The sequence below is a fragment of the Siphateles boraxobius genome, unplaced genomic scaffold (genome assembly GCF_051911475.1).
Source record: "Siphateles boraxobius isolate OS27281-9 unplaced genomic scaffold, OSU_SipBor_1 66, whole genome shotgun sequence".
Classification (NCBI taxonomy): Eukaryota; Metazoa; Chordata; class Actinopteri; order Cypriniformes; family Leuciscidae; genus Siphateles; species Siphateles boraxobius.
Window position 1 is genome coordinate 24,601,557 of NW_027509193.1, and position 23,660 is coordinate 24,625,216.

General features: G+C 44.0%; 1 protein-coding gene across 4 annotated transcripts in view; it reads right to left on the reverse strand.

Moving 5' to 3' along the window:
- mpp3a (MAGUK p55 scaffold protein 3a) overlaps positions 1-23,660 on the reverse strand; it is a 48,054-nt gene that overhangs the window by 16,700 nt on the left and 7,694 nt on the right. For 3 of the 4 annotated variants that reach the window (XM_077213185.1, XM_077213184.1, XM_077213186.1), the window contains exons 2-11: positions 14,375-14,430; positions 14,169-14,287; positions 13,928-14,005; positions 13,526-13,606; positions 13,300-13,437; positions 10,673-10,754; positions 10,039-10,124; positions 8,087-8,161; positions 7,775-7,971; positions 3,878-3,954 (exon numbers count right to left, since the gene is read on the reverse strand). In XM_077213185.1, the coding sequence (XP_077069300.1) occupies positions 3,878-3,954; positions 7,775-7,971; positions 8,087-8,161; positions 10,039-10,124; positions 10,673-10,754; positions 13,300-13,437; positions 13,526-13,606; positions 13,928-14,005; positions 14,169-14,287; positions 14,375-14,411 (970 nt within the window). In that variant the 5' untranslated portion in view covers positions 14,412-14,430. The remainder of the gene's footprint in view (positions 1-3,877; positions 3,955-7,774; positions 7,972-8,086; positions 8,162-10,038; positions 10,125-10,672; positions 10,755-13,299; positions 13,438-13,525; positions 13,607-13,927; positions 14,006-14,168; positions 14,288-14,374; positions 14,431-23,660) is intronic. The other variant, XM_077213187.1, reaches the window with a different exon arrangement.

Here is a 23,660-nt window from a genome sequence, read left to right on the forward strand (position 1 = left end):
GGGAACTAGGGTTACATACGTAACCGAGACATTCCCTTTCAAGGGAACTCGAGCTGCGTCGAACGCTGTGGGAACGCTAATACCCACGTCGCCATAGGAGCAAGTGACTGTCATGTGGAATCTGAGCGCACAGAGGACGAGAGCACCTGCGCCCCAGGAGTGGAGCTTAAGTCCAAGTCATAGAACTTAATAAAGGTATGCGGTGAAGACCATCCAGCCGCATCACAAACATCATTTAGAGATACTCCTGACAACAAAGCTTTAGAAGCAGCCATACTCCTAGTGGAGTGTGCTCGTACAGCCAAAGGTGAAGGCTGACCAGCTGACTCGTAAGCAAGTAAGATAGCCTCGACCACCCACTTGCTCATTCTCTGTTTAGACGCGGGACACCCTTTCCTGGGTGGCCCAAAACACACAAACAGTTGTTCTGATTTCCTCCACAGGGCAGCTCTGTGGACATAAGCTTCTAAAGCCCTAACCAGGCAGAGTAGATTAAGTTTCTCCTGGTCTGACAACTGAAACGGAGGAGGACAGAAAGCCTGCAGAACTGTAGGTCTAACAACATTAGTAGGAACCTTAGGAACATAACCTGGTCTAGGGTATAGAAAGGCCTTTACCATACCAGGTGAAAATTCCAGGCACGTGGGTGCAACCGAGAGAGCTTGCAAATCTCCGATTCTTTTAAGCGAGGAGATAGCAAGAAGAAAGATAGTTTAAAGAGTGAGAAACTTCTCAGGAACTTCTTCAATAGGTTCGAAAGGAGCTAGGGAAAGACCTTCTAATACAATGGCCAGATCCCAGGTCGGCACCCACGTACGAACTGCTGGCCTCAGCCTCAAAGTGCCACGAAGGAAACGTGTTATAAACGGGGGTGTCCGAAGAGAAACTCCACTGAAAGGGACGTGGTAAGCAGCAAGTGCCGCCACATACACCTTTAGTGTGGAGGGGGATAACCCTGTGGAGAAACGCTCCTGCAGGAATTCCAGCACTGCACCCACTGGGCAGTTAACCGGGTCCTGCTGGTGCTCTCCACACCAAGAAGTGAACAGTTTCCACTTCAAGGCATATAGCTTCCTCGTGGATGGAGCTCTGGAGTGAAGAATGGTCTCAACAACCTCGGATGAGAGACCGGAGTTTATGAACTGGGCCCCCTCAGAGGCCAAGCCCACAGTTTCCACAACTCTGGGCGGGGGTGAAATATCATGCTGCCCACCTGAGAGAGTAGATCCCTCCTGATCAGAATCTCCAGAGGAGAGCCGCCCAGAAGAGATATTACGTCCGCAAACCATACTTGGGCCGGCCAGAACGGGGCTACCAATAATAGACTGACCCCGTCCCGGCGAACTCTCTCCAGAACTCCTTGGAGCAGAGCAATCAGGGGAAAGGCGTACAGATGTGACCTCGGCCACGGCTGTACCATAGCGCCCAACCCCAGAGGGGCTGGATGACTGAGGGAGAACCACAGATGACAGTGTGATGTCTCCTTGGAAGCGAATAGGTCCACCTCGGCGCGACCGAGACTCAACCAGAGGAGCTCCACTACCTCGAGGTGGAGTCTCCATTCCCCGGGCCTCGGCCCCTGCCTCGACAGGAAGTCTGCTCCTGTATTCAAATACCCTGGAAGATACATTGCTCTCAGTGATAGTAGCTTTCCTTGAGACCACAGAAGGATCTGACGGTCCAACTTGTAAAGTGGGCGCGACCGCAGACCCCCTTGATTATTTATATATGAGACCACCGATGTGTTGTCTGACTGAACTAGCACATGACGACCTCTCAGGTCTGTTAGGAAGTGTTTCAGAGCCTGGAACACCGCCAACATCTCTAGACAATTTATATGCCACGATAGATGATGGTCCTGCCAAAGACCTTGGGCTGGACGACTACTCATGATCGCCCCCCAACCTGTGAGGTAAGCATCCGTCGTTAGAGTTACGCAACGACAAAGAGCCCCCAGCACAGGTCCTTTGGATAGGAACCAAGTTTCTTTCCATATGACCAGAGCACGAAGGCAGCACCGCGTGACTTTGATCGTGCGTCCTCGGGGAGAATCCCTTGGTCCTGAGCCACCACTGTAGTGGTCTCATGTACAACAGGCCGCAAGGTATAACGTTGGACGCTGCTGCCATCAAACCCAACAGTCTCTGAAACTGCCTTACAGTGAGTAGCTGGCCTAGCTTTACTTGTTTCATGGCTGAAAGAATCGAAGCGATGCGGGTAGGAGAGAGAGTCGTGCCCGCATCGTGACCGAATCCCAAACGACGCCTAGAAAAGTGGTCTTCTGAGAAGGAGATAATACACTTTTCTTTGCTTTCAGCCTCAACCCCAACTTTCTGATATGTGCGAGGACGACATCTCGATGCCGAATCCCCATCTGCTCCGATTGAGCTAAAATCAACCAATCGTCGATATAATTGAGAATGCGAATGCCCTGAAGTCTCAGAGGCACTAGTGGTGCATCCATGCATTTCGTGAAAGTGAGGAAAGATAAAGCTAGTTCGAATGGAAGAACCCTGTAATTGTAAGCCTCGCCCCCGAAGGCAAACCTCAGGAACTTCCTGTGTTGTGGAAGGATGGAAATGTGGAAGTATGCGTCCTTTAGATCTATCGTGACAAACCAGTCCTCGGACCTGATTTGTGACTCGATCTGTTTGATAGTGAGCATCTTGAATTTGAGCTTCCCTACTGAGCGATTTAATAGGTGCAGATCTAAAATTGGATGTAACCCCCCATCCTTCTTTGGAACGATGAAATATCGGCTGTAATAACCTAGATCCAAACTGGGAGGAGGAACCCGTTCTATAGCCTCCTTTTGAAGGAGCGTTTTCACCTCTTGTTCCATAACCAGAGCCTGCTCGGGGCCCACCACTGTGGGCAGAACCCCTCTGAATTTTGGTGGACGAAACCTGAATTGGATTGCATAACCTTTTTCTACTGTCTGCAGGACCCATTTACCCCATTTCCACCAAAAAAGAACTGGTTCGGAACTGGTGCTGGTTCAAAGTTTGTTCGGAGTTGGTTCAACTTGCGAACCTCCTCAGAACCTGTTTGTTTTTCCACTGGCTAGAGCGCCCAGCGACCCGACATTGTTACGTCACTGTGTACGTCGCCATACGTCTTAGCTAGAAACGCTTGCAAGTACAACATTATACGTACCAATACGTGCGTGCGTGTGTGTGTGTGTGTGCGTGCGTGTTTTGTGCGTGCGTGCGTGCGTGTGTGTGTTTTGTGTGTGTGTGTGTGTGTGTGTGTGTGTGTGTGTGTGTGTGTGTACGGTGTAACAGCAGTTGTAGTCTCTCTCCAGGAATTAAAATAGATTAGGTGACAGACTGGCCTAATTTCCTAATCACTGTGGTACCAATACGTGTGTGTTGTGTGAATGTGTGAACTCATATCTCAGACCAACCTTTATCACATCCCTGGTCATCTGGTGTCAGCAGTAAAAGGAAAAGGAAAATATATGATGATGACGAAAGGAGACAAAACTGCAGACTTCATTTACTCTGAATGGAAAAAGATGCTACACTGGCCCTGGAGTTTATTTATTTAATAGAGATTGTTCATAAATGACATCACTCCCACAACATGCAGGTCCACAGTGAGTCCAGCAGTAAAGACCAACTCAGAGATGCAGTAATAAAGGAAAAAGCAGAAGAGGAGCAGATATAATACACGTAATGAGAGTCTGTGAGTGAGGGAGAGAGAGCGGGGCATGTTGCTAATCTGCAGATGTGTCTGTTCTCTAATCAGTTTTAGATTAGTGAACATGAAGCTCTCAATAATCACCTGGCCACTTCACACAAGCAAATTATACCTCCTGTTAGTCAACACTGATAAATAACTGAAGGGGTTTTCGGTAAGGAATGAAGAATCACACTGAAATACTCACAGACAGTTTTTTGGGGAGACTTGGAGTTTTGAAGAGTGCCCATTTTTATTCTGAAGGCTAACCGCCTGAGGGGGAAAACCATATGAGTAACATTTCAAACTGTTGAAAAACATTAGATCCCTTGGCAAATATATGTTGTATCGGTCTTACTTGAGACATTATATACTATTGAGCAAGATAAAAAAAGAAAAAACCTATATCAGTGTATCCATCCAAAATACACCCCGCTGAGATGAAAAGACAGACTGGCCCATCTCTGTCTAATAAGACCCACAGGTACCCCTTTTCCACCAAAAAAGAACGGGTTAGGAACTGGTGCTGGTTCAAAGTTGGTTCGGAGTTGGTTCAACTTGCGAACCTCCTCAGAACCTGTTTGTTTTTCCACTTCTAGAGCGCCCAGCGAACGACGTCGTTACGTCACTGTGTACGTCGCTTTACGTCTCAGCTAGAAACGCTTGCAAGTAAAACATTACTTTGGGATTATCTCTAACTCGTGAACCAAGAAGGCTTTAAAAACAATTGAAATATGTAAGTCTTTTAATCTTTTCCTTTGATATGTAATCTTTTCTGATTAGTTATGTACATCTGTCTTGTCTTTTTTTTTCTCTCCGTTTATTTGTTCTATTTTGTGACTGTTTTCTTCTTTGCTTACATAATGTTTTCAATAAAATTTTTTTAAAAAAAGCTAGAAACGCTTGCGCCAACTTCAAGCATAACAATTACAATGGCGGACTACATCGTGTTTCTGCAAATGTTTCTCCTGGCTTTGCGGTCAGAAAAGATGTTTAGGACACATCTAAACCCGCCCCCAGCCCCCGACGTAAGCATGACGTGGTAAAAGAACGGTTCTCTGGTTCTAGTCCAGCAAAGAGTTGGTGCCGCTTTGGAACCAGTTTTCCTGGCCGAGAACCGGTTCTTTGGCTGTCGAAACACAAAGAACTGGTTCGCGCGCAGGCACCGGCTCCGAACCGGCTCTCAAAACGCTTTGGTGGAAAAGGGGTAAGGGAGAATAATTTAGAATTCATTTAATTGATCATTTAATTTGATTTAATTTGTAACTATCAACAATGATTCAGCAGCCACACTGTCCATTTACACCTGATTACCAACTGCTCAATAACGTTGTACACAACTGTATCTCTTAACACATTACAGTTTATAGGTAGTCATGCTGATATTACAGACAATTGTTTTCAAGCAACCTAAGTTACCACGTGTTTAAAAAAAATGCTAGTCAAGGTTGTAATAATTTGAAATTAAAGTTTTACTCAACAATACATTTTAAATCATTATGTTTTAATAAGCTGGTTTCATGCTTTAAAGAAATATGCTTATTTTGATGTGTTGACTAACATTCTAAATCACATGTAAAGTACTTTGTTTTTGTGGTATGTTTTTAAATTTCAATGTCAAGTTAATATTGTTACTTCCTGTCATGTTTTCCCCATTTTGTCTTCAAGGACTCTTATGTTGAAGTGTATGTTCTTATTGTTCCTGTGTTTCACTTCCTGTGTTTTCCTTAGCTCCCTTATTTGTCTCCATAGTTACCCTCGCTATAGTGCTTAATTACCCTCACCTGTCCCTTGTTACCTTGTGTTTTTAAACCCCAGTTTTTTCTAGGCTTTCAAGGTTTTTTGTCTAGTCTGTTCATCGTATTTAAAGGGTTAGTTCGCCCATTTAAGACATGAAGTTGTATGCAATCCTTACCAGCACTATAGTGTATACACACTGACCCACTCTGTTGTCACTCCCCTGGTCCGAGTTCTGACCGCTGGAAGTTTTTGAATGAAGTAATCCCGGCTACTTTCCGGGGCCACAAAACTGTGCGTTTTTACGTGAAAAAAAGATTTGCGTTTCAAAGCTTGATTAATTTAACACAAAAAAAAAACACGCCGGGCAAAATTCATACCTCAGTTTTAATGCGGCACTATTTTCCTTCCGTTTCTATCAATCCGCGCTGCTGTCAATGTCAACAGTGCGCACGTGACGATTAGCTGTTGATAGCGCGACTCGCCGACAACATGTCCGACTACGAAACTTCAGATGATGAAACTAATTTTAGCACAGTGTCAGACGGATCAGATGAAGACAGTAATTTTAACTCAACGACAAAGGGATATCTTTATGAACCGGAGTATACCGATGCCGAGCTTGAGCAGATGGACAAAGAACGGGAAGAGAGAGAGCGAGAGGACAGAGAAGTTGTCCAATCTGATGCTGGGCCCACCACAGCTGTAGCAAGAGGCAGGATGAATGACAAATGGTGGTGCACTTGTTCCAATTGTGTTATGCCAACAGAGGTTGAAAGCTATTGCTGCCACGAATGGGAACTCATCATGCCACAGATGCAAAACCTTTCAATTGACGAGGACGCCAACGCACCGTCTGTCTGCATTACATCCAATGACGTGTTCCCTGCGATGCTAAATGCAGGTGTCCTGGAGACGTTCTTCTACATCCCTAAAATAAATTGGAAAAAGCGACCCAAACCAGCTGGACTTGACGGTCAGATGTCGGCAGAGTAAGTGTGATCGCTCATCTTGCTTTGTAGTTTTTTATTTATTAATTTAACGTTGTCTTGACTAGTGTTAGCTATATAATAGTCTATCTGACTATCAAATATTTTTCACAGCAAATTGTAACAATATATATATATTTTTTTTTTTACACATCTTTTCACGTGTTTTATAATAGAGTCTAAACATCATCTTGTTTACCGTACAGTTTAGACATGGGATCATAAAGTTAGTAAATAGAGCTTACCCGTGGTACTGGTACAGCAAAACTCTTTAAAATCATGTTTTTTCCTTTTCCTCCTTGGTTGGAGATGTAATCGTCTTCGCTGAAGTGAGCACTACACACACGAAAATCCTTTATTCGAGATAATTTAGCTCCCGCTGAGTAGCCGATGGCAACCAGCCAAAGCTGTCTCATATTCATATTTGATACAGGAAAACGATGAAATTTGAACTTTGATCCCGGCACATCCTTGTTGTCACAGCCTGGGAATTTACAAGTTCGCACCATTGTTAATTTAATATTTTTTACCTTGTTGTCGATCGATTGTGTAAACACTATGGAAGAGCTGATCGTCACGTGCGCACTGTTGACATTGACAGCAGCGCGGATTGATAGAAACGGAAGGAAAATAGTGCCGCATTAAAACTGGGGTATGAATTTTGCCCGGCGTGTTTTTTTTGTGTTAAATTAATCAAGCTTTGAAACGCAAATCTTTTTTTCACGTAAAAACGCACAGTTTTGTGGCCCCGGAAAGTAGCCGGGATTACTTCATTCAAAAACTTCCAGCGGTCAGAACTCGGACCAGGGGGGTGACAACAGAGTGGGTCAGTGTGTATACACTATAGTGCTGGTAAGGATTGCATACAACTTCATGTCTTAAATGGGCGAACTAACCCTTTAACTATATCAACTATATTTTCAATGTACTAAATAGCAACTTCATTATTGCAAATGAGTAATTACAAATATATTTAAATACAAGTGTACAGTATACTTACCTAAGAAAGTACTGGGTAATTTAAGGTAACTACATGGGTTTAGGGGTAGGTTTGGGGTTAGTACCTAGTTATCACCAAGTAATTACATTAACTATAATAACTACAAAGTATGTACATGGGGAACAGGACTGTAAAAGTGCTACCGAACTTATATTAAAGTATATTTTGGCTTATGCTGGTAAGTTCTGGTTTAGTACTAGTCAAAGTGTGGGACCAGCACAGCCAAGATGTTCACCAGCAAAATGTAGCTGGAGAGAGCAAAAAGGTTTTTTTTTAGGTTTTTTTGAGTGGAGCTCCTAAAATATTTAGCAGTTTCATGCAAACTAAACATCTCTGAGGTGTGTGTTTTATGGATGATTTGTCCCACCTCTCCTGAAACTGTTTGGATGGGATGAGTCCTGCACGCAGGCTGCAATCTCCCACTCTCTTGGCCTGCCACCACGTCTGATCATCCTGACTGACCACCTGCAGGACGTCTCCGCGTGTAAACGGAAGCCCTGCCTCCTGACACGGCGTGGCTTTGTCCTCCAATGGAGTGTAATCATACAGTGCCCGCATGTAGACCTGAAGAAGACACACCGTACAAACAAGATACAAACTCATTGGACAAGAAAAAAATACTGGAGAGATGCTGGGCTGCTAAATTACTAGGTGTTATGCTATTTTTATAGTCAATCACCTTGCTTTCTTTCAGCCTGTCCTCCTCTTTGATCGCTGGGATGATCTTCAATGTGATAGAGCCTTGTGATTGAGACTAAGAAAGAAAAAACTGCTCAAATGATTCTGTATTGACAATAAACGGGAATGATTAAGGTGATTATTTTTACTGTCAAGAGATTAAACAGGTAAATCAAATCATGTACATGATATGCCAATTAATTCATTTAATTATTCCCAATTAATGACAATATTTGCTGAGAAATACCCCAAAACTAAAATAATATAATTTTGTTATTAAAGGTAATGGTACACTATGTAACTTTTGGCGCTCTAGCGGTTAAAAAACAAAACTGCATGAATTTTCCGGCAGAACGTTGTTTTGGTTGTGCCTCGGCTCTGTGTGACTGTACATAAATATGGTTCTTACTCATAACTAAAAAGAGAGAGAGATTATCCTACTGATCATAAAACATTCACTACTAGGCTTATGAAATATAACCAGTTTAGATGGAAAGGATATTAAACTGACTATCTGAAGACGTTACTGTAGCTGTACCATTAATAGACACAGTACTTCCTTGAAAATAAATTCCAGCACAGCACTACAACAACCAAAGTGAAATGAAATGACCCTTCACAATAGATAATGCCACTGAACTCTGTCATAGAGCAAACATGGCAATTTATCTGTTCAATAAAATACCTTTCTAACCTGTTGAGTAATAAAAACACCATCTATGCGTCACATTTACTACATTTTAAATCTCTCAGTCCTTGCCATCTCCAAAAATCCAACCCAATGTTGATTCTTGTTTTATTACGAGCTCTGTCTCATTCTCTTTTTGCCTGCAGACTCTCCTCTGTTCAGTGCTCCTCTGCACGCGTCAAAGTAGCAACTTTTCTCTATTAATATAATACGGACATGATGAGACACGCACGGGCGAGTGACGTCTGTACCCAATTTCCTGTGAAAACCATCCCGCTAAGTCTAAAATATAAACACTTATAATAGGCTTAACATAGTGAATCAGAGTAAGACAAAAACTCGCTTTGGAAGAAGGAGCGATGATGTATGGACTCATTAATAAAATTTTGTCAATTTTGAAAAGCGGCACCTTCCTGTCTCTCTCTTGAAAACAACACGGAAGTGACTTAAACTGCAATTCATCGACTGACCGCTAGAGACAGGCTGCAAAAGAGAGTCAATCCCATGTTAAAATGCCCAACTTTACAGCAGAACAAAATGTGTTTACAGCCTGGTGCAAAAAGTAGTTTTGGTCTATATAGCAAAGTTTGCCCTTCATGACAACTGTGAGGGGGGTAAATTTTTTTAGAACTCATCCGTTTAAATTATATTAAGCCTTAAAGTTCTGCATACTTAAGGGCGTGGCCACTTGAGTGACAGGTGTATTGTCGCTGCTGTCACTACTAGCCATTTGTCTGCTGTCTGTTAGTCGTCATGTCATCTCAGCTACGAAAAGTACGGGTGACGTCACGGACACTACATCCATATTTTTTTACAGTCTATGTATTCTGAACAAAAAAAGTTACATAATGTGCTTTTATAATAATTATATTATTATATTACATGAGACAATTAAATTAAAATTGTGGCATGCAAATGCATTAAATAGGCAAAAAAAATGGTTTTACAAAGTAATATATTGTATGGACGCATTATATATATTGTTTTATGTTCAGCAGAAGAACCAAAGTCATACAGGTTTGACACAAAATGAAGGTGAGGAAAATTATGACTGAATTAGCACTATCCCTGGTGATAGGGTGAACTATCCCTTTAAGATATTTTGTCAAGCTTGAAATGCTTTGATGATAGAAACATACCTTAAAACAGAACTTAGGAAGTATTTGTTAATTTTGTGCTTATGTGTTTAATTGTTTTGTTTGTTTTTTATCATTATAATTAATTATCGCAAATAAATGTGAAGGAAGTCAGGAGGTCCTCCTTACCAGTAGTTGACTGATCTCATCTGGTCTCTTGTGCATTACAGAGCTGCCGTTGACTTCTCTCAGTTCATCACCGACATGCACCAGACCTGTGTAGAGAGGAAGGATTTACAGATTCACTACTACATGTTCAAGCTGCACCTTCTGTGTTTGATCCACAATACACTTTATAGGCATAGTTCAATGAATTTTTAATGACCAAGATCATTCCCACCACACACACACAGCATATATGGGTTATATTCCTATGGCAACTGCTGCGGTCAGGTGGTTAGTGAGTCTGTTTGATTCGGTTGATTGTGTCTCAGGAGACTCTCCTTGACCACACAGATGGGCCATTGCAGCAGACATGCAGCCCAGTGCCCATCAAAGAGGTGAAAATAACAAGCATATCTAGCACACTCAGTAAAGGTGCAGGGATATTCAGACACTTCAATGGTTTTAGTGATGAATACAGAACCTCTGAAGACTGCAATGGTTTTCCATTGATATACTCAATGGAAATTAAAATAAAAGATAAAACACATTTCATGAGTATATTTGGTAAAATAGCTTTGCATCATGATTATTATGGAATCCAGCATGGAGTAAAATGAGACATCTAGATTAAAGACAAATTCTTTGAAGTGTCACTCACCACTCCTGTCTGCAGCCCCACCCTTCATGATCCGAGCCACAATCACGGCCCCGGTGGACTCATCCCTCCGAATAGTGGCACCCTTAGAGACAGAGAAACACCAAACAACAATCACCTAAATATTCACATTAATTCACATAATTAAATGTTCTTGAATCCTGAGCAATTTATCTCTTAAAGGGGTCATTGGATGCTCATTTTCCACAAGTTGGTATGATTCTTTAGGGTATTTATGTAAAGTTTGTAACATGCTTGCATATAAAAACAACACCCTTTTTACCTAGTGTGTGTGTGTGTGTGTGTGTGTGTTGTATATATATATATATATATATATTTATATATATATATATATATGTGTGTGTGTGTGTGTGTGTGTGTGTGTGTGTGTGTGTGTGTGTGTGTGTGTGTGTGTGTGTGTGTGTGCGTATAAATATTTGTGCATGTATATACAGTATAATACACACAGCCATATATATATATATATACACTCACCCGAAGGATTATTAGGAACACCATACTAATATTATGTTTGACCCCTTTCACCTTCAGAACTGCCTTAATTCTACGTGGCATTGATTCAACAAGGTGCTGAAAGCATTCTTTAGAAATGTTGGCCCATTTTGATAGGATCGCATCTTGCGGTTGATGGAGATTTGTGGGATGCACATCCAGGGCACGAAGCTCCTGTTCCACCACATCCCAAAGATGCTCTATTGGGTTGAGATCTGGTGACTGTGGAGGCCATTTTAGTACAGTGAACTCATGGTCATGTTCAGGAAACCAATTTGAAATGATTTGAGCTTTGTGACATGGTGCATTATCCTGCTGGAAGTAGCCATCAGAGGATGGGTACATGGTGGCCATAAAGGGATGGACATGGTCAGAAACAATGCTCAGGTAGGCCATGGCATTTAAACAATGCCCAATTGGCACTAAGGGGCCTAAAGTGTGCCAAGAAAACATACCCCACACCATAACACCACCACCATCAGCCTGCACAGTGGTAACAAGGCATGATGGATCCATGTTCTCATTCTGTTTACGCCGAATTCTGACTCTACCATCTGAATGTCTCAACAGAAATCGAGACTCATCAGACCAGGCAACATTTTTCCAGTCTTCAACTGTCCATTTTTGGTGAGCTCTTGCAAATTGTAGCCTCTTTTTCCTATTTGTAGTGGAGATGAGTGGTACCCGGTGGGGTCTTCTGCTGTTGTAGCCCATCCGCCTCAAGATTGTGCGTGTTGTGGCTTCACAAATGCTTTGCTGCATACCTCGGTTGTAACGAGTGGTTATTTCAGTCAAAATTGCTCTTCTATCAGCTTGAATCAGTCGGCCCATTCTCCTCCGACCTGTAGCATCAACAAGGCATTTTCGCCTACAGGACTGCCGCATACTGGATGTTTTTCCTTTTTCACAGCATACTTTGTAAACCCTAGAAATGGTTGTGCGTGAAATTCCCAGGAACTGACCAGATTGTGAAATACTCAGACCGGCCCATACTGAGACCGGCCCGTCTGGCACCAACAACCATGCCACGCTCAAAATTGCTTAATCACCTTTCTTTCCCATTCTGACATTCAGTTTGGCGTTCCGGAGATTGTCTTGACCAGGACCACACCCCTAAATGCATTGAAGCAACTGCCATGTGATTGGTTGATTAGATAATTGCATTATTAAAGAAATTGAACAGGTGTTCCTAATAATCCTTTAGGTGAGTGTGTATATATATATATATACACACCAGAGCATGTGAGCGGAGCGGAGCGGAGCGTGAGCGGAGCGGTAATACTTCCTCCTGAGCGGAGAGCGCCTTTCTGAAGATTTCGCTCCGCTCGCTCCGTCCGCTCAGCGCCGCTCGCTCTACTCAGAATGCCCTATTGTTATTTGGTAGTTCGAGAATCGGTGAATTAGCTAAAGCAATAGTGGGTTGGTTATGGAGTTCAAATATTGTTTTAAGGAAGTTGCGAGCCTTATGCATAACATGCATCTTGTTTGTGTGTGCGTGCGTGCGTGCGCGCGCGCGCGCGTTGTAATATGCCTGTTTTGCAACTGCAGTTATGTTCACGGAGATATAAAATAACGAAAATCAAATATACCTTTTCAGTTATTGCATTTAATAAGCAAGTTTGCCAAAGGGCTAGACATGTTTTTTAATTAAGTTATTTAATGCATTTAAATGAATAAAAAGAACAGACTTTTATTGGTTATTAAATTATACATTTATTCCAGATATTCATTACAAAGTACAAACAGAAAGCAAGTAGCCTACAGAGACATTTTATGTCTGAGCGGGATCTGAGCGGGATTTGTTTTACCGGTGAGCGTGAGCGATTCATCAGTGGAGCATTCGCTTGGGACGCGAGCGACTGAGTGGAGCGCACGCGCATAGAGCAGAATATTGAGCTGAGCGTCACACCGCTCCGCTTCGCTCAAATGCTCTGATACACACACACACACACACACACACGTATATTATGTAAAAAAAGACTTTTATGTTAGATGCGAATTTGACAATTTGACAGCACTACTAGTATGTAATTAATACTAAAAACACACAGGTTCAAGTGTCCTAATATTTTCAGGGTCACTGTATTTGTCAAACTGGCATTGTTTCTTTCTCTCACCAGTGGCTCTTTGTTTTTGACAAGGCGGACGATCTTGACAGAGTCCTCATCTAGTTCATCCTCAAAGTCATCAGGAAGAGGAGGCAGCACAGGGTCAAAGTTCTTCTGCGCCACCGTGTCATGAACTGACAAAACCGCCTAACAAGCAGGGGGGATATGAACAACTACATTTTGTTTCTGGCCAACCGTTTTAACGAAGATCTAACAATGAAGGCATTGTTTGTACCTTGAGATGAGGTGATGTCAGCAAATGTAGCAGTTCTTTTTCCTCAACACTCATCGGTCCACTTTGCAACTCCTCTGCCACCTGCCAATCAATAAGGGTAGACCGTGATCAAAGCATTTAGCAAGCTTGCTTTCTTTAAAATTTAGTCTTCTAATTTCTTTAACCAACTTCTAGGGACATTTTTGAGCAAATTTGTCCTCAGATTATGGATACATTAAAGACACAAATTCGTATTAAATTTAATTTACTTTCTCAAGTAAGTGTAACAGAAAGCTGCTGTGTCAAGCATTTTAGTGTTCCCTCATTCCCCCCAGATACCATTAAACTCTAGTCTCACATATTATTGTAAAAGGCCATTAATCTTGCCTGAGGTGATGTGATATGACAGACTGCAGCACTTACATCCTCTGCCAGAGTGGAGGCACTGTGTAGAACTGGGGTGGGGCTCTGCCTTTCATACTGACGCAACTTCTCATGGATCTAAAAAAGACAAGCACAATACACATGTACACAGAGTTGGAGAAGATTGGTCTCTTACACATTTGCTGCCATACCTTAAAAATAAGCTAAGGTAAATAATGCATGTAGTGAATAATTTATAACATATGATGCTGCATGTGAATTCAATGCAAAACCTACACACCTTCATCAGGTAGCTGAGACTTCTCTCACTGAAGACATCCTTGAGGAAGACCATGTCCTCTTTGTGATTGGCATCTGGACGCAGCTGTGAGGTCAGCAGGGCAAGCGTCTCATGCAACCCTACATGTAAACAGAGATCAGTAAGCGTCATTGTGACTGTACATACATAAGTGTGTTTGTTTAGATGTTTACATTTGTGCAGCTCACCTGCTCCTGCAGAGAGGACTGGCATGGCTTCTTTCATCGATAAGGAAGGGGTTGCCCTAAAAAAGAGGTAACCATTATAACGTTAGCAGTATAGGCTATGCACCCCACAGTCCTGACAGTGTTTTCAAAACTATTAGTTTTCATTGTAGTTTTTAGTTTACGATAAAGGGCTTGGCACAAAGTAAACATTTGTGACACTAACTTTAAGTGTAATTACATCTTTAGTGTCCGCGTTTTTTTAATTTACTTTTACTGCAAACGATGTTTACTGCACGATTCGCGACTCATTGACTCATGACTCGTTAACTCTTATGATGAACTGGTTCTTTTTAACGAAGTAGTGAATCGTTAAGAGCCGTAAATTAGTTCACAATTGACTCCCTCGCTGAACTGCAATTTTTTTTCCCGGTCCAGTTCAAAGAAGATATAGCCTATGTGAGTCTACTAGGTGTAGTCAAAGACATCATTTTATAACCGATTTTTGTTGCAATAAATTAGTAAAAGATATTCTAGAACTAGAAAAAAAGCCTGCTTATAGCTAATAGCTGAAAATAAATCATAAAAGTAGTTTATTTTGTTTAAAATTGTATGAGGTTGCAAGGTGGGCCTTTTACTCCACACACGGGGTACAATTGGCTCACCAGCATGGGACAAAAGGCACAATATATTGATACTTTAGCAAAAATATTTTTTTAATAATGTATAATTAAAGTTAATACTTGTTCAAAACAATCACTTTTGTTAAAAACAATCACTGTAGCAAAGTTTCTTCTATTTTCTGTTTATTTTAATAAATAAAAAAGAATACATTTTTGTTCAATAAATATTCTGTCATTAAAACATGTTAAGATAAATATATATTTTAAAAATACAGAAACTCTGAAAGCATTGAAGTGGATACCATACTTATTTAATATAGATTTAATATAAATGAGTAACATTTAAGTAACATGATATGATTAATAATATCATATTTTTAAATATGATATGATTAATATAACTTTTTTTCCCATCACTGTTGAAGGATTTGAGGGCGAACCAAACACAAATGAATCTTCCAGGTGATTCGTTCAAACATAATTCCAAAACCAAAACCCACCAAGATAACGGCAGAGGTTGTTTGATCCCAAGACAAAGGATTGAAAACAGACCTCCTCCTCTGAATGACCCCATGGTGGAAATCTCTTAAAACCACAGAGACTGAGACTTTACATATACAATACATAAAATCATCCCAAAACAATTATTGACGGACTTATAATCAAACATTGTTCAACTACATAATCCTATATTGTATCTACAACCTCTGTATGTGTCTATGCTTAGATCACATACAAGTCATAAATTGTTATAACTATTAGATGTTTGAATGAAAGTGTGTCTTGTTTCCTATCAGTACGATCATTTGTTCTTAATTCAGGAGATGGCTTGATTGAAATCTGTGTAAAATGTTTCATGTTCTTATAATAGGAATCATGTCTAAACTGTATACTTTTGTACTCTGCTAAAGCCGGAGAGTAAAGCCCGCTTTCTAACTTCAAAGACTTTTCAACACACCACGTGATTGGCCGCCCGAGACATCTATCCAGGCACGAGGAGAACACCAGCCAATCAACGACCCGGGAAACCCCCTTTTACGCCGACAAAAGGAATCCCCAAAGGAACGCAAAGACAAGAAAGTAGCCTCCAGACTCTTAACTGAACTGGTGCTTTGATATAACATTTGATAACCCCGCCTAAGAAACGATAGAAGGGTTAAATGTGACACTAATAGTAACACTTTTTTATAATAACCCTGTTTAATTTTTCTTTGTTTTATCTCTAATTTACAAAATCATATTTTCAATGTATGATATTTTCAATGTATGATTGACCATCTATCTCTCTTGCTGATGTCTTCAAGGCTCTAGAAATCTGTTTAAATACCTGCAGTGGATCGGTACATCAATATCCCATCACTTTTAAGCTTGCAACTTTCATATACTACACAGTATTTCATATAGCTCTACTGAGTGTGCATTGCCTTGATAAGATTAATGGATATTCATCCATGATAAAGTGCTAGAATAGAGGAAAGAGAGTGCCTGGAAGAGATGAGTGATGCTCTTCTGTGGGTGCCGAGAGGCCGCAGCAGGAACACAAAGCTCAGAGTGCTGCCACTACTTCCTCTTTTACACTCTTTCTCCCTAACAAACACTCTCCCAGAGCAATTCAGATGTGCCATACTTTCAGAGTGCATGCCCAGTGAAACAGAAATAGCAATCCACAAGCACTGATCCGTCTAGAAAAGAGACGAGAGACAAAAAATAGAAACTCTACTGCAGGTTTTCTTCCTCGTAACACTCAGCATAAGGGGTGTTGTAACATGGGGTGAGCTTTATCAGTTCAACCAGTTAGAAATGAGCTGAAGCTTGCCTCTATGCTTAGACTGAGAGTCTAGAATGAATTTGGATCTAGATGTCAAGACTGAGGAGTGTATTCATTGTGAATAATAATGCATCACATTTGTGGCAATAATTAGATGAACATCTGTGACTAGTCCATATAGTGACACACAATATAACATCATATGCACTTCCTGGTTTGTCTGTGAAAAAAAAACTATAAATAGGGGCTGATATACTGTATGGCTGCTGGCACCATAATACCATAAAGCAACATTCAATTCTCAGCAATATCAGGAGAGTGAATATGAGATATAAACTAATAATCCAATCATGACTACCACAGATAGCAATCCACAATCACTTTTCCTCTAAAGGATGATGTCATTCCCACTTTATGCTGTTCTGGAAATGATGTAATTGGCAAAAGAGCTTTGTGGAATCAATACACAGGGGAGTAAGTTTGTGTGTGTGTGTGTGTGTGTGTGTGTGTGTGTGTGTGTGTGTGTGTGTGTGTGTGTGTGTGTGTGTGTTTGTGTGTGTGTGTGTGTGTGTGTGTGTGTGTGTGTGTGTGTGTGTGTGTGTGTGTGTGTGTGTCTAGGGGAATAGAATATACAATGTGTACAGCATAAAACATCTCGGTTACGTATGTAACCCTCGTTCCCTGAGTAGGGAACGGAGACGTTACGTCGGATGACGACGAATGGGGTTTCGCTTAGAACACCTATCGACTTCGAGTATTACAAAACGAGCCAATGGCAAAGAAATGCCATGGGTCTGCGGAATTTGCATGGTGTAACTCCACCCCACCTCGCGGGTATAAAAGGAGGAAGCCGGCAACAAGCAGATATGTTTCTTCACTGAGGAGCCAAGACTGAGCTCAGGCGATCCCCGCGGTACAGCGGAAAGTGGCAGGCAGACGTAACGTCTCCGTTCCCTACTCAGGGAACGAGGGTTACATACGTAACCGAGACGTTCCCTTTCGTTGTCACTCCGAGTTACGTCGGATGACGACGAATGGGGTTACCAGTCTAATCACGCCACCTTCTCAGCTGTCTTCCAGTGCCCTGCGTAAATCTGAGATCCCTGTCGTGAGACTGGCACGGACGAAGGACTCCTATTTACCACAGGAATACCAAGGTACACTGGGGAGCATATCCCAAAGTTTAGGGGAAATATGCAATTACTGCCAATCCAGAGGGGGGGACTTAGAGAATACACATATGACCCGAAGGAGACATATGGAGAACATTGGGGTGTCCAGCCGCAGGTGGAATATTTCAACCCCAGGGGTGGCAAGGTGGCTTGCCAAGGGAAAGACACATGCTCAAGAGGCTTACAGTGGAAATACACATGTGGGGGTCGCTCAGAGGAGGGACCGTGCACACGGGAGGCACCTAGCCGACGCGCAGGCAATAGACACTGGCGCCGACATCAGGAGTGCTGGAGGACCTCAGGGCTTTCGGGGAAGCTCACCTGAGGAGAATATCGCACGTATCCAGTCCGTGGAGTGGAATGGCGAGCAAGCGAAGACACCTGAGCGGGTCCGGTACTAGCTGGTTGAAGCGAGTACACGAGAGGACACTGGCTCCACTCGGAGATTATAGAATCTGGCGAATGTGTTAGGTGTCGCCCAGCCTGCAGCTCTGCAGATGTCTGTTAGCGAGGCGCCATGCGCTAGAGCCCAAGAGGATGCCACACTCCGGGTGGAGTGGGCAGTCACACCAAGGGGGAACGGTCGACCTTGCTGCTGGTATGCCAAAGCAATGGCGTCCACTATCCAGTGAGACAACCTTTGCTTTGAGAGAGCCTTTCCCTTCAGCTTCCCACAATAACAGACAAAGAGCTGGTCTGAGGTCCTGAAACACTGCGTCCTGTCTACATAGGCGCGGAGAGCGCGTACTGGACAGAGCAGTGCAAGGCTGGGTCTGCCTCCTCCAGGGGCAGCGCTTGCAGGTTCACCACCTGGTCCCGGAAGGGAGTGGTAGGAACCTTGGGCACGTATCCAGGCCGGGGTCTCAGGATCACGTGAGAGTAAGCCGGCCCGAACTCCAGGCACGCTTCGTCAACGGAGAATGCGTGCAGGTCCCCTACCCTCTTGATGGAGGCCAGTGCAACTAGGAGCGCTGTCTTCATAGACAGGAATTTAAGCTCAACTGATTGCAGGGGCTCAAATGGAGCACTCTTCAGGGCAGTTAGAACCACTGAGATGTCCGAAGAGGGAACGAGAGGAGGGCGAGGCGGATTTAGTCTCCTCGCTCCTCTCAGGAACCTGATAACCAGGTCGTGCTTCCCCACCGGCTTACCTTCGATGAGGTCATGGTGTGCGGCAATAGCGGCAACGTAGACGTTCAGGGTGGAGGGAGACAGCCTTCGCTCCAGCCCCTGTTGAAGTAAGGAAAGCACAACGCTGATCGAGCATCTCCGGGGGTCTTCTCGGTGAGAAGAGCACCAGCTGACGAGGAGGTTCCACTTCAACGCATAGGCGTGTCACGTGGACGACGCCCTAGCGGAATTGATGGTAGCCACCACCGCTGGTGGTAGGGTACTCAAACCTGCCTCGTCCCATCGAGGAGCCACACGTGGAGGTTCCAGAGATCGGGACGAGGGTGCCATAAGGTGAAAGAAGGTTCTTCCTCAGAGGAATCGGCCAGGGAGGTGCTGTCGCGAGGAGTACTAGTTCGGAGAACCAGGTCCGGGCGGGCCAGTACGGCGCGACCAGAATGACCTGCTCCTCGTCCTCCCTGACCTTGCGCAGGGTCTGCGCAAGAAGGCTCACTGGGGGAAACGCATATTTGCGGCCCCGCGGCCAGCTGTGCGCCAGTGCATCCGTGCCGAGCGTGCCCTCGGTCAGGGAATAATACAGGTCGCAATGGGTCGAGTCGTGAGAGGCAAACAGATCTATCTGTGCGTCCCCGAACTGGTCCCAAATCAGCTGAACCGACTGGGGATGGAGTCGCCAATCTCCCGGGAGGGGCTGAAGCCGTGAGAGCTCGTCGGCTGCACAGTTCAGGGCTCCGGGGATATAAATGGCATGAAGCGACCTCAGATGCTTCTGACTCCATATGAGGAGGTGGCGGGCGAGTTGCGACATACGGCGGGAGCGTAGACCACCTTGATGGTTGATGTACGCTACAGTGGCGGTACTGTCTGAACGGTAGTACGTGTTGGTTCTTGAGCACGGCCCGGAAGCGGCGCAGAGCAAGACGTACGGCCAGCAACTCGAGGCAATTGACATGCCAGAGGCGTCGGGGTCCTGTCCAGGAGCCCGCGGCAGCACGTCCATTGCACATGGCACCCCAGCCCGTGGAGGAGGCATCTGTCGTTACAACAACATGCCGCGAAGCTCGTTCCAGGGGCACTCCGGCCCGTAGAAAACTGAGGTTCGACCACGGGGTGAAGGTCTGACGGCAGGTCGGAGTAACTGGTACTCGGAGGGTGCCGTGTTGCCATGCCCACCTCGGGACTCGGTCGCGGAGCCAAAGCTGAAGCGGTCTCATATGAAGCAATCTGAGCGGCGAAACGCGGCTGCAGATGCCATATGCCCCAGGAGCCTCTGAAGAAACTTCAGTGGAACCGCACTCTTGCGCTTGATAGTCTCAGGCAAGTCAGCAATGGCTGAGTGGAGAGGGCGACCAAGTCCATACCGAGAAAAGAGCTCCTCTGCACGGGGCAAAGTTTACTCCTTCCCCGGTTGACCCGAAGGCCCAGCCGAGCTAGGTGCCGTAGCACTGGGTCCCTGTATTCGCAAACCTGGTCTCAGGAGTGAGCTTAAGACAGCCAGTCACCGAGATAGTGCAGGATGCGAACCCCGTGTTCCCATGGAGGAACAAAGGCAGCCTCAACAACCTTGTGAAGGCGCGAGGAGACAGGGCTAGCCCTAATGGGAAAACAGCGTACAGATATGCACGCGCCCTGACAGCAAACCGTAGGTATGGTCTGAGTCGAAGGAGAACGGAGACATAAAAGTAGGCGTCCTTCAGGTCGATCGCTGCAAACCAATCCTGTGGCCGCACACATCCAGAAATGCGTTTGGCCAGGAGCATCTTGAACGGCAGCCTGTGAAGGGAGCGGTTCGGACCAGGATTGGCCGTAACCCACCAGACTTCTCCGGGACAATGAGGTAGGGGCTGTACACCCGGACCTCCTTTCGGCTGGAGGGACAGTCTCAATCGCACCCTTCGCCAGTAGGGTAGCAACCTCCGCTCTCATGATAGGGCATAGCCATCGACCAAAGTGGAGCGGACTCCCCTGAAGTAGGGAGGAGACCGTGCGAACTGAATCGCATAGCCGAGCCGATGGTCCGCGCGACCCAGCGGAACAGATAGGGAAGCTCTAGGCAGGCTCCCAACTGTGCCAGTGGCGTCGAGAACCACAGACGTCCCCCCGGTGGTGCAGCGAAGCGGAATGACCGGCCCAGACGTGGACGGCATAGCGGCCCGGTGTGGGGGCAAGGTCAAAACCGCACCCTGACAGAGGAGGCCAGGGAAGGACCAGCGTTCCACGGGGGCCTGCTCTGTCAGGGGTCTGGCGACAGAGGGGGACAGGGGCGAAGCGGTCGTGGACGGCACGCCGTGTCAACCACGGCGCCTTGTTCCAGACCGTAACCCTCAGGTCACCCTGGCCACCAGCCGAAGATCGGGGGGTGGATGAGGGGACTCTCACTCTTGCGAGTTCACCGAGTCTCGACCTATATATGACGCGATGATCACGTTCCCTTGCGAGAACATGAGTCACCCACGAGCGCTGTTCAAGCATGATCAAACACACTAGACAGCGCTCGTGCCCATCAGAGTCCGATACCAGTCCGCTGCAACCAGAAATGCACGGGCGAGCCGTCTTTAAAAAGACGTGCCGCGTGCGAGCTCTTTTATGAGAGGAGAGAAAAAACTCCGCGATGTTGAAGCGCACAGGGAGACACACACACACTGGCAGATTACTGCACAGATCAGCAGGCACTGTGAGCTCGCTGCAGATTGCCGTCACACCAACACCGGAGAGAGAAGCTCGTCTCGTAGAGCGAAGTCAGAGATGACTGTGGAGTGAAGAAATACTCTTGGCTCCTAAGCGAAAACATATCTGCTTGTTGCCGGCTTCCTCCTTTTATACCCACGAGGTGGGGCGGAGTTACGCCATGCAAATTCCGCAGACCCATGGCATTTCTTTGCCATTGGCTCGTTTTGTAATACTCGAAGTCGATAGGTGTTCTAAGCGAAACCCCATTCGTCGTCATCCGATGTAACTCGGAGTGACAACGAAAGGGAACTCATTACACCTATGGAGAGTCGCCACAAAGATAGCGAAACCGAGTATGTGTGTTGGTACAAACAGCACAACAAAGCTAGTATTGAGAAAAAACGGGTTTTGTTGTTAGAAACTTTAAATAAATAAGTATATAGTCTATCATCAAATGAATACCAGTAAAGTATTAATTTCTTAAATAAAAAAATCTTACTGGCCCCTAACGGTAGTGTATAATTAAGCATAGCTGTAATACATTTCTTACTGTATTTTATCAAGAATAAAATCTGGTTATGCATAAGTTTAATGTTTGTGTTTTATGGCTTGTTCATAGACCTAAAAAGATAAATATATAAGTTTTGGCATAAATGCATGAACACGTCATCATGTGTGCTATTTCTGTCTGGAACAGCTTAGAGCCCTTTTCGTTTTCTGGCTTGGATGTAAGAAAGACACATACACACATACACACACATACACACACATACACACACACACACACACACACACACACACACACACACACACACACACACACAAACACGCACTCTCTCTCAAAGACCTCTCTGCAACCTTATTGGCTTTAAAGGTCTGTTTAGGTCACACAGTCTTCAGCAGATAGTACATCTGTTTGGCATTCCTAATTCTCACGGATGTGTGCTGAATTTCAGAACATCAAATCCAGTCTGGTTGTTCAAAACTTTTAAGGATGTATAAATCACATGTAATAAGTAAATGGTGCTGTCTGCTTGCTGTCTGGAGGATATTCAAGGGAACCATGTTGTATTTATCTCAATGTAAAATACATCCCCCGTTTTATACTGTAGGTTAATATCCCTGAAAAGTGAAACACGGGCTCTGTTGCACCATCAAACAATTAGTCATTGTTTGAGCAGTTTGACATGTCAATTTCTTGCTCAACCAATGGTTTGAGTTTGGGGCGGGACATCGTATTTTTTAAACAATGTCAGACGATTAGTTTAACAATAAACAAGCATGAGCTAACACACTCATGAATTAAAAGCTTCAAAACTCAGAATTTAATTTCAGTGATTGTGCCTGGTGACTGATGGGAAACTTATTAACAATAATCATAATGAATTGTTTGATTGCACAGCTGAAAGCAGGATGGTGCCTGCTGTCTAAGGGCAGGTGGGAGACTGCTCCTTTAAACTGGTATGATGGTGGAGGGATGTTGATCAGGTTATCGAAATAGATAGGTTTTCACAGACAGAGATAAAAGCATGTATGATTGTTAGAGGAGATTTTATATCCCTTAGGATGAATTTTGATCTGTGCTGGTGATGAATCTGGGAAGGCAAAGTGAGGTCTGAGATAAAGCATTACATTTTGACCTGGACAATTTAAGATACAAATAAAAAACATCCTTTAAAAACACTGAGTATATAGTATCATGGCTTTTTTACTAAATGATATATGTAGAATAGTAGTTACTTCTTATGTAATTGTATTAAATACTGTATTATAGAACAATTCTTTATAAAAACAATAGTGGATTTAACATCAAATTTGAACTTCTAATGACAAAATGTATGTTTTTAATGTAAACTTCTCCCTTTAAATACTTTGGTCAGCTCAAGAATAACTTAAACAATTTTATATTGTTTATTTGAAAGAATTAAAATAATTAAGTTTCATGT